Source organism: Miscanthus floridulus, chromosome 18 (genome assembly GCF_019320115.1).
Source record: "Miscanthus floridulus cultivar M001 chromosome 18, ASM1932011v1, whole genome shotgun sequence".
Lineage (NCBI taxonomy): Eukaryota > Viridiplantae > Streptophyta > Magnoliopsida > Poales > Poaceae > Miscanthus > Miscanthus floridulus.
Genome location: NC_089597.1, coordinates 45,031,233 through 45,043,809, shown reverse-complemented (window position 1 = coordinate 45,043,809; position 12,577 = coordinate 45,031,233). Strand labels below are relative to the sequence as shown.

At 45.0% G+C, this 12,577-nt stretch overlaps 1 protein-coding gene across 2 annotated transcripts; it reads right to left on the bottom strand.

The window, feature by feature from the left end:
• Nucleotides 1-5,306: 5,306 nt before the first annotated feature.
• Nucleotides 5,307-12,107, bottom strand: LOC136520001 (alanine--tRNA ligase, chloroplastic/mitochondrial). 2 transcript variants are annotated; one of them, XM_066513403.1, is made up of 13 exons: nucleotides 11,903-12,107; nucleotides 11,706-11,786; nucleotides 11,197-11,399; nucleotides 10,438-10,616; nucleotides 9,942-10,020; nucleotides 9,480-9,614; nucleotides 9,211-9,360; nucleotides 9,004-9,114; nucleotides 8,000-8,920; nucleotides 7,308-7,580; nucleotides 6,514-6,723; nucleotides 5,975-6,129; nucleotides 5,307-5,839 (listed from the first exon to the last, which is right to left on the bottom strand). In XM_066513403.1, exons 1-13 carry the CDS (start codon nucleotides 12,042-12,044, stop codon nucleotides 5,506-5,508), a joined length of 2,973 nt encoding a protein of 990 aa, XP_066369500.1. In that variant the 5' UTR covers nucleotides 12,045-12,107; the 3' UTR covers nucleotides 5,307-5,505. The 2 variants fall into 2 exon arrangements, with proteins under 2 accessions (XP_066369500.1, XP_066369501.1); XM_066513404.1 differs by lacking the exon at nucleotides 11,706-11,786.
• Between the last annotated feature and the right edge of the window lie 470 nt (nucleotides 12,108-12,577).

Here is a 12,577-nt window from a genome sequence, read left to right as displayed (position 1 = left end):
ATCGTGGCCATCAACATGGACAAATTCATCGTCGAGGTTGTAGCGGAGTGGGTGTGGCCTCCCTTGTGAGTCGAGTTGTTCTTCGTTGCGAACAGCCTCAGCTAACACAATGGCGGCCTCATTCGCTCGGCGCTACGCACGGTTGGTGTTTCTGTTCATGTGAGCTGTGCGGTCCTCATCGGTTTCTCCATCCCGTGGAGGGCTGTGGATGCTGACATTAAAAATCCCACCTCCTCGGAAGGGTGGAAAAAGAGATTGGACGACAGCAGTTTCGACAACAATCTCCGTAGAGCCCTAGGACTTAGAGTTTGGATTTTCCTCTAGGATGGTGTGGAGGGATTCTTTAGGACGTTGGCCGATTTGTAGCATATTGATAGTCGGCGAGAGCTAGTCGGCAATTAGGTCGATGAGAGGATAGATGTCTCCAATCTGGTCAATGAATTTGTCCCTTAGGGCATCCTGATGGATGGTGGCCGTATCCCCTGGAGTTTCTCGATCGGCTTCTGATAGATCAGAACCGATAGGTGGTCAGCACTGAACCAGAGTGGTCCAAGCCGATTCCATGAGGGAGAGGCAATCGACGAGCTTCTGGACGACCTGATCAATGGATGCAATCAGATCATCGTTGCCAACCTGCTTCCTCGAGTAGCGGGACACCAGGCGGTGAGTTGTTGGTGAAGACGACCTCGGAGGCAGTTCCTAGATTAGATCTACCATTGTAGGTGTTGGTGTGGTTGGCGCAGAATCGATTTGCACTGGCTTGATGATCTCTCTGTCTCCATCAGCATTGATGACCTAGGAGATTGATCTGACCATAAAAATTTGGTCGGGCTTTGGAGAGGACGAAGAGCCTAAAAAGTGTACCATCTTGTTCATCATGGAAACAGCACGCACACCCCTACCTAGCGCGCCACTATTGATGAAATCTAGTCGGCAGTCTACCGAGGGGTATACCCACGATAGTAGATGATTGGTGAAGGTGCGCATAATCAAGAATAAGAAGGCAATAGAGACACAAGAGTTAGATAGGTTCGGGCCGTCTACACAACGTAATACCCTATCATATGATATTTGTGTGTGTGATTGGATGTGGGATGAGGCATGCCAACTAGGGGACCCCTGCCCCTCCTTATATACTCTAGAGGGGTAGTGTTACAAGGAAAGTATCCTAGTCGGCTACATAGCAAGTATTAGATTACAATATATGTAGTATCCGATCAAATCTTCTAGATATCTTACAGTGTATGCTGAGCAGTGCCATGCACCGCAAGTCTTGAATCTTATGGGTTGGACCGTCCCTGACCGTGCGGCCCATGTCCCTTACCATGGGTATCTAGGATTATACCCCCCACAGGGTCCTAGGAAAGCGCTGAGATGGCGCTCTAGCCTCCCGTAATTGAAGCCGAGGAGCTGGTCGCTCCTAGGGGCATGGGCCTCCGGTGCGTGCAACTATAGCTCCTCAAGTGCCTCGGTGATCGTGTCGACGCCAGCGGAGTGGAGAGGTTGGATGGCGACGGGAGCCCGCACCAACTCTCCCTCTGTCATGATGATGAAGTCTAGGTTCTCGAAGCGCACTAGCGTGCCTGGGACCCAACTGACGCAATGACTAGCCATCCGAGGCCTGATGTGGATGTCGAGACACGCAAAAAGCCTCTACCTGGCGCGCCAACTGTCGATGTTTTTGGACCACCGACGAGTAAATTTATATTTGCGCGTCTGGCTCGGATGGTGTGCTCGGAGGACACAAGGGTTTATACTGGTTAGGGCAGAACGTCCCTACGTCTAGTTCGCTACAGCTCGTGTTACCGGCACTTGGTTTGCAGTAGGGGTTACAAATAGGCGAGAGAGGGAAAGGATCCTAAGTCTCTGGTGGAAGGAGTGAACGAGTGCTGAGAGCTCAATTGCCGCTCAGCCATGTGCTCGTGTCGTGCTCTTGTGTTCCGATTTCATGCGGATCTCGATCCCCCTTTTCATGGGGCGCCCTACTTCCCCTTTTATAGACGAAGGGAAAGCGTGGGTTACATCGGAGGAATAGGAGAAGAACGAGAGAGAGAGAGAGAGCGAAGAAGGCTTCCAGGGTCGTCAGGTCCTTCTTTTCCTTCATGCGGGTCTCGTCGATCCTATAGATGTCAACAGGGATGGCTCCACGTCGTGGCCCTATTCATCACTGGCGCCATGCGCATGCGTCATCTGCTGATCATGGCATTCCTCTCTGTCCTAGCGGACGTCGTGGTGAACTGATGTGCCTATCAGCGTCCGTACGAGGGTTAGGCAGAACAACAGCGGCACGCCCGATACTGTTCTTGATGTGAATACCCAAGTATGGCCCGTCATGGCCACGGGTTACATCGAGGCGTGCCAGTCTCTTCTCTGGTGTAAGAGTTTTGATCCAGGCCCATACGCTTGGACCTAGATTGGTTGGCGGCGGTATGGGTCCCCGTCGGACGAGACAGAAATCGCGTCCTTGGGGCCAGGCAAGACGGAGCCCTCACCCAAGAGGTCGAGTGAGACAGAGCCCGCGGCCTTGGGCGAGACAGAAACTACGTCCTTGGGGTTGGGCGAGACGGAGCCCATGGCCTTGGGCGAGACAAACCGTAGCCTTGGGGTCGGGCGAGACGGAGCCCGTACCTAAGGGGGGAGGAGAGACGGAGCCCGTGGCCTTAGGATCGAGCGAGACAGAGCCCACACCCAAGGGGTCAGACGAGATGGAGCCCACGGCCTCGAGGTTGGGATGGAAACTGCCGCCCTGGGGTCGGGCGAGACAGAACCCGCACCTAAGGGGTAGGGCGAGACGGAGCCCGCACCCAAGGGGTCGGGCGAGACAGAGCTCGCGGCCTTAGGGTCGGGCGAGAAGGAGCTCGCAACCAAGGGGTTGGGTGAGACAGAGCCCATAGCCTTGGGGTCTGGTGAGACCTTTTGATACGTCTTGCTCCATCCGGAGGAGTCCACGTGGGCGCTAACTTCCTTGCTTTGGGTATCCCTAATATCGATACCCAACACCATGGCCATCCCTGCGTGTCCCGCGTGTGCCCAGCCGCCTCACGCCGCCACCGCGCGCCCCCATCATGCGTTCGATGGCTCACTTTGCCATCCCCGCGCACGCACCCATCCTACGCCATGCAGCGCCATCCCACGCCCACTCCGCCTCCGCGCGGCTATCTACTCCGTCTCCGACTGGCCATCCACTCGGCCTCCGCGCGCCCCACTCCGCCTCCGCGTTCCCATTCGTCACACGCCCATCCACCCCCGCACGCCCATCCGTCGCGGCCATCCACCCCCGCGCGCCTAATCCGCACTCACCTGTCGTGGCCACGGCATGCACCGCCACCACCACCTCGGTGCCACTAGAAGATGGTCGTCGCCGACCAGGACATCGTCTCCCATGGTCGGCCGAAGACACCACGTCAGGGAGGATCCGTATGTTGCAAATGCATGTTTCTAGTGTTTCAGATGTTTCAGAAGTACGTTGTAATTGTTTCATCTTGATATTGCAAAAGTAGATCGGGGATGTTGCATATGTTGCAAATGCATGTTTCAAGTGTTTTAGACATTTCAGAAGTATGTTGCGAGTGTTTCATCTTGATGTTGTAAAAGTAGATCGGGGGATGTTGCACATGTTTCATATGTTGTAAATGCATGTTTCAAGTGTTTCAGACATTTCAGAAGTATGTTGCAAGTGTTTCAAAGGCATGTTGCAAGCATTTGTTCAAAATATTTCATCTGTTTCTAGACGTATGTTACAATCGTTCTAATCTGGCTGTTTCATATGCTTTCACACATATGTTGCAAATATGTTCCAAATGTTTCAGTCTTAGGTTGTTCCACATTGCAAGTTGCAAGTGTTTTATTTAAGTGTTTTATGTTGTTCGACCGAGGGCGAGCCCGAGAGGCGGTGGACGGGGACGCGCGGCTCATCGGGAGGCTAACGGACGGGGATGTGTGGGCGGGGGGGGGGGGGGTGTTGTTTACTTACATTGCTAGTGCAACCAGCCATTGACCAGACATTCACTTCGTCAACAATGAGCTTTTTGAAACTTGCAAGACCTTTGTTGGTGGTGCCCTTATGCATGTGTATGCACCTGTTTCACTGTCTGAAATTTGGGATACAGGCTGCTACTGCTATTGTCTAAAAAAAATGCTTGCACCGTGACAAAAAAAAATACTCCCTCCGTCCTAAATAAGAGCATCTCTCAAAAAGCCTCCTAATCTAGGATTTTTTGATAAAAATAAAAAAACTCATCTCCAAGAGTTTCCAATCCCACCTTCCAATCTTTTGGCAGTTGGAAAACATCATCGGAAGCGCGTATATATTCGCGCATCTTCCACGTGCGTATCAGTCTGCCAATCTAAGGTGGAAGGATGTGAGAAGAAATAAAGAGTAGGAAAAGGTTCCTGATGCAAATGTACAAGCGAAAAAATATATAAAAGTGGTTAGGATAATTTAGAAATAATATAGGATTCCTGACATAAAATTGCCTTTTAAATTTTTAGGAGTAAATTATTGCAAACGGTTGGAGATGATCTTGTTTATTTCCCCCCAATAGTTTTTGGCAAGTTGGAAAACATCATGGTTTTGAAAATAAATTCTTGAGAACTCTTGGAGATGTTCTAAGTGGTCATCTCGCATTTTGAAAAATCAAATGGTCTCAGGTTTAACTAAATATATATATATAATACTAATATCTATAATATCAAATAAGTATTATTAGATTAATTACACCATATATTTTGATAGTAAACCTATTTGAAGATATAAATATCAACACTATTTTCTAGTTTTGTTTTTTTTAGAAATATTATTTTTATTATATATCTAGACATAGCGTATAGTTTAGTGCATAGCAAAAGATACGTATCTAGAAAAATAAAAATGTCTTATTTAAAATATAGGAAGTATAAATTTAGTCAAACTTAAAAAATACTTAAGTTCTCAAAATACGAAATGAGTACTTATATTTTAGGTTGGGGACGCTATCCATTTTCCCTCGTGATCTCCCGAAGAGATACGAAATGAGCACTTATATTTTATAGGTTGGGGAGAGTATTCATTTTCCCTCGTGATCTCCCGAAGAGATGACCAACATGAAACACAGAGGGCAAGGGCCAGGGTCGAAGAGCCTCACGGTAAAGTAAGCCATGGTTTATAAGTCCTGTTCGCTTAATCGTATTTGACTTATAAGTCATGGCTTATCAACCAACGAATAATATTTTTCTCTCGCATCAAATCAACCGACAGTACTTTCAGTCATAGCTTATAAGTCAAACCAGCCTAAACAAAAAAGGCGGATACCAGAGACTCCGAGGTGTAGTTTTGGTGCGTATGAAGAATTGATCTTTTTTCCCCCTCCTGCTTCACAAAAATTGCTCCGTCACCTGCAGAGAACGTACAAAACTGTTTTTGCTTGGATACAAAACTGTTTTTGCTTGGAAAATGGTAATCACATCTAATACATTTCCTATCAATCCTATCCCTACACTTCTAGTATTAAGTAAGGCAGCGGAGAATCAGCTCGAACTTGATACCCCTGCCACAATTTCAGCTCGGGCCTTCTCAAGGGCGTCCGACAGGTTCTCCGGCTTCCGCCCCCCAGCTTGGGCAAAGTTGGGTTTGCCTCCACCGCCTCCGCCGCAGAGTTTGGCTATGCCACCCACGAACTTCCCTGCCTGCAGCCCCATTTTGACGACTGCAGGGCTGAAGGCAGCAACCAGGCTGACTTTACCATCCCCTGGGCTTGATCCTAAAATCACCGCAGCAGGGTCTTGGAGGGTATCTATGAGATACTCGGCAGCGCTTTTCAGCCCATCTGCGTCTACATCACCCATGTTCTCGACCACGATCCTATAGAAAACCGATTGGTGAGATCACCTTTGCCAACTTTCACAATCATGCTCACTTTATTAGCAGAACATGACGCCTTTAAAGGCAGGGCACAGTGATATGAAGGACGCAATTGGAGATAACTGACGCAAGTACCTGACATTCTGGGGTTCCACAGTTCTAGCTTTACTTGCAAGAGAAGCTGCTTTTAGCACTGCAATTTTGCTGCGTAGAGATGATACTTCGTTTCTGGTTGCTCTTAGCTCCTCAAGAATTGTTTCTACTCTACTGTTCACATCTTCAGCCTTAACCTGAAATACAAGTCACAGCTCACGTGGTTAAAACATCAACCGAGAAACTGTAAATGGAGAAACATACTTCTGATAACTCTACAAAGATGGGGAACAGTACACAGGGCTATTGCCAGTAACCAACACTCAAATCCAGTGATTCGTGAGTAAACTTGTAACCGACATGGAGTCCATTACCAAATTTGCCTATAATCAGCAGTAGTGGGCATTCCGGTTTCATGTACGATGAGTTTCGGAAACACTTGCAGCAAACCCAAAGTCCATTTGAATAGATGACAAATACCATCAGATGCATGAGTACAGCCCAATTGCCCAACTCACCAACAAAAGCACGATAAATCACAATGTAACAAACAAGCTTTTTACAGCATGCATACCGCATACCTTAAGGGATGAGCATAAACGCCGCATGTAGTTGTCCCGAGCACAAACATAGTCAACAAAAGCATCACCTGCAACTGCTTCTATCCTTCTGATCCCAGAAGCTATTCCTTGTTCAGAAATTATCTTGAAACCACGGATCTCAGCAGTATTACTGACGTGAGTCCCACCACAGAGTTCCAATGAGACCCCAGGGACCTCTACGACTCTGACCTATCAGGCAATAAAATAAAATAAAATAAATGGAGGATTAACTACTGACAATGCTTCTAGTATCTACTCCCTCCGCCCTGAAAAGAATGCAATTCTAGCACAATATCAAGTTAAAGTATCTCAAGTTTGACCATATAAAAAAGTATAAATATTTATGACATCAAATAACTATCATTAGATTTGTCATGAGATATATTTTCATAATATACTTATTTGGTGTCAAAACATTAATATTTTTACCTATATATTTGGTCAAACTTTGGACACTTTAACCGAGAATGCACCCAGAATTGCATTCTTTTCAGGACTCTAATGAACCTTGAAGAAAATCAAGATCCAGATTTGCAAACACCGACTACTCCAGAGTCTCCACTATTTCTTTTTTTCTTGAACGTGTAAGAGAGCTGCCTCCACTAGTCATACCCATAGGTATTAACAGAATTGCTCTACCATTCATAATTATTTTCTTAGCATCAGTTGACCCTTTAAACTCAGATATGCACTGCAAGAATTTTCATGATTCCTTTTGTCACATCAATGCAATATCCCATCTTGAGTACGATCTCGTTTTAAGATATACCAACCTGTTCACCGTATTTTTCTCCGAACATTGCAAGAGCACCAGCATTTTTTGCATCTTGCAAAGCCATAACTTTTGTCTCAAGATGTGCTGCATTGCCAATCCATTGGTTTACAAGCGATTCAATTGTTGTTAATTCCTCGTCAGAAAGTGGGCGATGGAAATTGAAGTCAAATCGAAGACGGTCAAATGCCACAAGGGAACCAGCCTGTGAAGTTTCTGAACCAACCACACTTTTAAGAGCAGATTGTAGTAGATGTGTTGCAGTGTGATGGGCCTACAAAGTGCCAGAAGCATAAAGGAGTTATATAACAAGATTAGCCTGTGTGACATGATAATGGAGACAATACAGAATTCATATCTGACTTCTAACAACAATTTTGCTTATAAACAGATGTCACAAGAGATATAAGCTAAGCTGTTACTGGTCACAAAACATAGTCCTGTACAGATTTGCATATAATCAGAGATGTTATATGGATGCTGTCAGAAGGCATGACACGGATGAAATTAACTATCTATATAAAATATTCTTTCCTTGTTTATTAAAGACCACTGGAAACTGATGCGATCAAATCAGAACTGTAAATGCAATTCCAAATAAACAAAATAGGACCAAATTTGTTTCTCGAACATGCACAAAATAGGACCAAATTGAAAAGGTCAAGAAGCAGATACACTGCACCAATTTCATACCTTAGCCCCCTGCCTCAATTTTGCATCAACAGAAGCATCTACTTCATTGCCAACCTCTACAGACCCCTGCTTAATCGTGCCTTTGTGCACAAATATATTTCCCAGAGATTTTTGGACGTCATTAATTTCTATAACTGCTGCTTGACTTCTATCTTCCCCTCCATTCACATATAAGAAACCATTATCTCCAACTTGACCACCTGATTCAGCATAGAATGGTGTCCGATCTAATAATATTTCTACTTCAGAACCTTCAGAAACTTCATTAACTGGGTTTCCATTAACTAGGAGACCTTTAACAACGGCAGAAGCAGAGAGAGAGTCATATCCCAAAAATTCAGTATCGGGGATGCTCTTGACTATCTCGGTCTCATTTCCTACAGAAAGTTTGACTACATTATGAGCGGCTTGAGATTGTTTCCTCTGGTTTTCCATTTCAATACAAAATCCCTCAATATCAACAGTAACACCTCGTTCACTGGCTATTTCAGCTGTAATCTCTACTGGAAAACCATACGTATCGTACAAAAGGAAAACATCTTTTCCAGATAGGGAAGGTTTATCTCCATTATTACCAGCACTTAATAAAGCCTCATCTAGAAGTTCATCTAATAACTTTTCGCCTCTTTCCAAAGTCTGAACAAATCGCAGCTCTTCCCTTTGAAGTTCTTCAATGATTGATCTCCGTCGTGATTCAACATCTGGATCTATCTCACTGCTAAGGCTGATCACTACGTCAGCTAGTGAAGGTAAAAATGCACCTCCAGAATTTCCATGCCCGTCACCTCTTATTCCTATCAATCTACCCATCCGAACTACTCTTCTTATTAGCCTTCGAACAACGTATCCTCTCCCAATATTTGAGGGAATTACCCCGTCTGCTATGAGATAAACAACTGCTCTCATGTGATCTCCAATTATCTGGAAAAACAGAAAAGAAATCAAATGTTGTATGTGTCCCCCTTATTTGTCATAAAGCAAACACTACATCTTGGATAAACCACCTTGAGATTTATTTTTGTGGCATCATCAGTTTTAGCATAGGACACCAGCGCCATGCTAGCTGCCTTTTCTATAATTGGAAAAATCAAGTCTGTCTCATAGTTGTTTGGAACCTATATGATACATGGCAACATTTTTGAGTTAGATCATAGCTTAAGAGAAAAGGTATGGCCTAAATCATTTTCTGAGAAAATAATGGGAGGTAATACCTTTTGAAGAATGTGTGCCATACGCTCAAGGCCCATTCCTGTATCGATGTTCTTTTGTTTCAACGGTTCTAGAGATCCGTCGTCCTTTTTGTTGTATTGCATAAAGACAAGATTGTAGAATTCAATGAATCGGCTATCATCGCCCAAATCCTGCACACAACTATATGGATATCACTAATTTCAGTTATCAGATAATCTCTTACATACAAAACACAAAAAACTCATACTATAAATCTCTTAGCCACTAAAAGCACAGAATCTTTACACACCGCATCTGATGATCCTCTCTCAGGATAGAAATCATAATAAATTTCAGAGCATGGTCCACAGGGTCCGGTTGCGCCGCTAGTCCAAAAGTTATCTTCTGCACCCATCCTCTTTATCCGCTCCTTTGGTACACCAACCTTCATAAAACGACAAATATGGAATCTATCACTCATACTGCAAAGCTATTGCTTATATAATAAACAAGGGAACAAATATCTTTCCCAGGTCTAGCATCTCCAGTGTTACAAAATATAGCCCTTGCATCTCCTGAACAGAGTATGCATGCTTTGACAGTTAAAGATGATTAATGAATCATAAGAGTACCTCTATTCCTGCTTCTACTACAGTTCACTGTTATTGTTGCTCACTCTCTCCCCTCTAATTGTGCACGACGCTCTTGTACTCCTAGCCTAGATTAGCAGTGAAATATGAATGAAGACATTTGTAAACTTTAGAGAGCTGACCTCATTGTGCCATATGTCAAATGCTTCATTGTCATCTTCAAAAACACTAATCCACAACCTTTCTGCAGGTAATCCGTACCTAAATAAAAGAGAATGAAACATATATACTCAAGCCTTGTAAAATCAAAGAACTAAATACAGATGGATAAATATGCTTTCTGATGGCTGGAAACATAAGCCCAACAGGCAATTCATTAGTACTGATACAAATCAAATAGAACTACAGCATTAGTAATCATCGGGTCATGTTCTAAATAAAATCAAGCATTGATGGCTAAAATGTAAGTACTATCTTTCCAGGTAAAAGAAGAGCAACTTAAGACTAACTAAACTGACATGATAATGTGTTGAGACAACACTGAGATTCTAGGGGCATACAATTTTGAATGGCATCCCTATGAAAATATGCAGAACATGGTAAACTTGTCAGATGAACTGCTTATAATTCACCAATATGGAGGTCATGCTCCATGGAGAATAAAGGAATTTTCCATACTCCTTGGTTGCCAGCTCCCATGCCCATGCGGTTGCTTCCTTCTTGAAGTAATCACCAAAACTGAAGTTCCCAAGCATTTCAAAGAAGGTCTGATGTCGAGCAGTGCGTCCCACGTTTTCAATGTCGTTTGTTCGTATGCATTTCTGAGAGGTAGTGGCGCATGGCACACGCCTAGGTTCCTGTAAGTAGCAAAACAAAGGACCTGAGAACGAAGTAAAACGAAACAATGTCTGTTCCAGTCCAGGTCGTCAGAAGCTTAATTCGAGTCTGAAAGTCACGACTCTATTGGTCATAGGTGGCACATTATTATTGTTACAGATCTAGTAGAAAAGAAAATATAGGATCATGCTCAATGGCTTATTCTACTGGTTCTAGTAACTGCTTGTGTATAAACAGTTAGTAAACACCCTTACAACCACCTTTTAATTGTTTGCAAATAACTTGTATGTGTCATAAAAGAAAGTCAAGAATGACCTAACAATTTTCTAGAAAAAAAAATATGTGCAACTTTGAACTAGGAGGAGATGAGTGAGGTCAATCTTTTGATTTCTAAGGATCTATTGGTTCATACCAGAAAATTCCCAAACAAGCTCTCGCATCCCCAACCCCAAAAATCAGATGTCTCCCTTTAGGTGCTGCCATTGATACTTACCACATTCAAAGCGTAATTCATATAATAAATCATAAGTGTTTGTTCTTATGCGGTGCCACATTTCACAAGCGCACAAGCCTTCACTGAACACAATATGAAAGTCGCACCTTGCCAAGAAATATAGGCTTGAACTGAAGCATCCCAGCTATGGTGAGGAACACGGTTGGGTCATCCGGCACCAGCGATGAGCTCGGAAGGATCTTGTGGCCACGGGCTGCATAAAATTCAAGGAAACGCCGGCGTATCGCATCCCCACTCCACTCCCCTGCACCTGCTGTGCCCAACTCCTGGGTAGCGGGTTCTACTGAGGCTGCAGATTGCAAAAAAAGTGCATCACAAAATCTAACTGAAGCTCCAATTTCATACCAGTTATTATCGATTAATAAAAAAATCAGAAATAGTATAACACCGAGTATCTGAACCTGACGAACTGCTTTTTTTTTTTTTTTTTTTGAAGAAACAGGAGGGGCAAGGAGCCCCTACTGGAGATTTTATTGAACAAAGGTAAAGATACAGATCAAAACAAGTACAGGAAAAAAGAAAAGAAAAACAGCACCAGCAACGGCAACGGCAACGCTAGATGAAAAGCTAAGGGACTAGAAAGGGGAAGCTAAACCTGACGAACTGCTTGTTACGAAGAATCCGTTCTTACGAGAAGAATGCCTTCTGCCGACACTATCTCTAACACAGCCGAGCCCTGCCACAACACCATACGCCCCACGTTCCAAGTCGGGGCCACCTCAGAAATCGACAGCACGAATGGATGAATTCGAACGGGTAAGCGTCTCGCGAGACGGATGAGGAGGAAGGTACCTCGGGTCCGAGGGGAGGTGCGCAGGCGGCGACCGAAGACGCAGCGGGGAGGCAGGAGGCGGAGGCGGAGGCGGATGGCGGGCGCGGTGGAGAGGAGCGGTGAGAGGGAGCGAGACGTGGCGGAGAGAGCTGCCACCTCCATGGCTGAGAGCTCTGCGCCTCTGCACCTGCACACAGCGCCCTCCGTGTTTGTGGTCTTGGCTTGCTCGCGCTCGGGGGTTATCGAGATGGCGCGTGGCTGCCGCTGGGCCACACTGCCCGCTGGGCTGCCTGGTGGCTTGTTGCGCCCGCCCAGAGCTGGCTTGGCTGGAGCTTTACCACACAAGGCCACGAGCCCACCAATTCACTGATGTTTTCTGAAAAAAAAAAGTCGTTCACAAACTGCATCTCCACCGGATCTTGTATACTCAAGTTGTTTTAAAGGGCACCTTAAAATCAGTTTAGGATATAAGAGAGCACTTAGGGGAGTGAAGGTCGTCTCCTTTATTTTAAGAGAATAAGGCCTTCCACGATGTGGAAGTGATGCCCACCAAAATCTAGGCCCCACCTGGAAAAAAAATTAGCATCACTCAAGGACGTTGCAGTGTGCACTTGCTTGTTCGCTGGTTGGTTTCTGGACTGATAAGCCCGGCTGATGCTGATTTGTTGTGAGAGTAAAATATTGTTGACTGACTG

Excerpts from the sequence above, each read along its gene's own strand:
- LOC136520001 (XM_066513403.1), bottom strand. The coding sequence starts at position 12,044 with ATGGAGGTGGCAGCTCTCTCCGCCACGTCTCGCTCCCTCTCACCGCTC. Across the intron at positions 10,617-11,196 it reads AGCCTATATTTCTTGGCAAG|GAACCTAGGCGTGTGCCATG; the intron begins GTGCGACTTTCA and ends TGCTACTTACAG. Across the intron at positions 9,615-9,941 it reads TTGACATATGGCACAATGAG|GTTGGTGTACCAAAGGAGCG; the intron begins GTCAGCTCTCTA and ends CGTTTTATGAAG.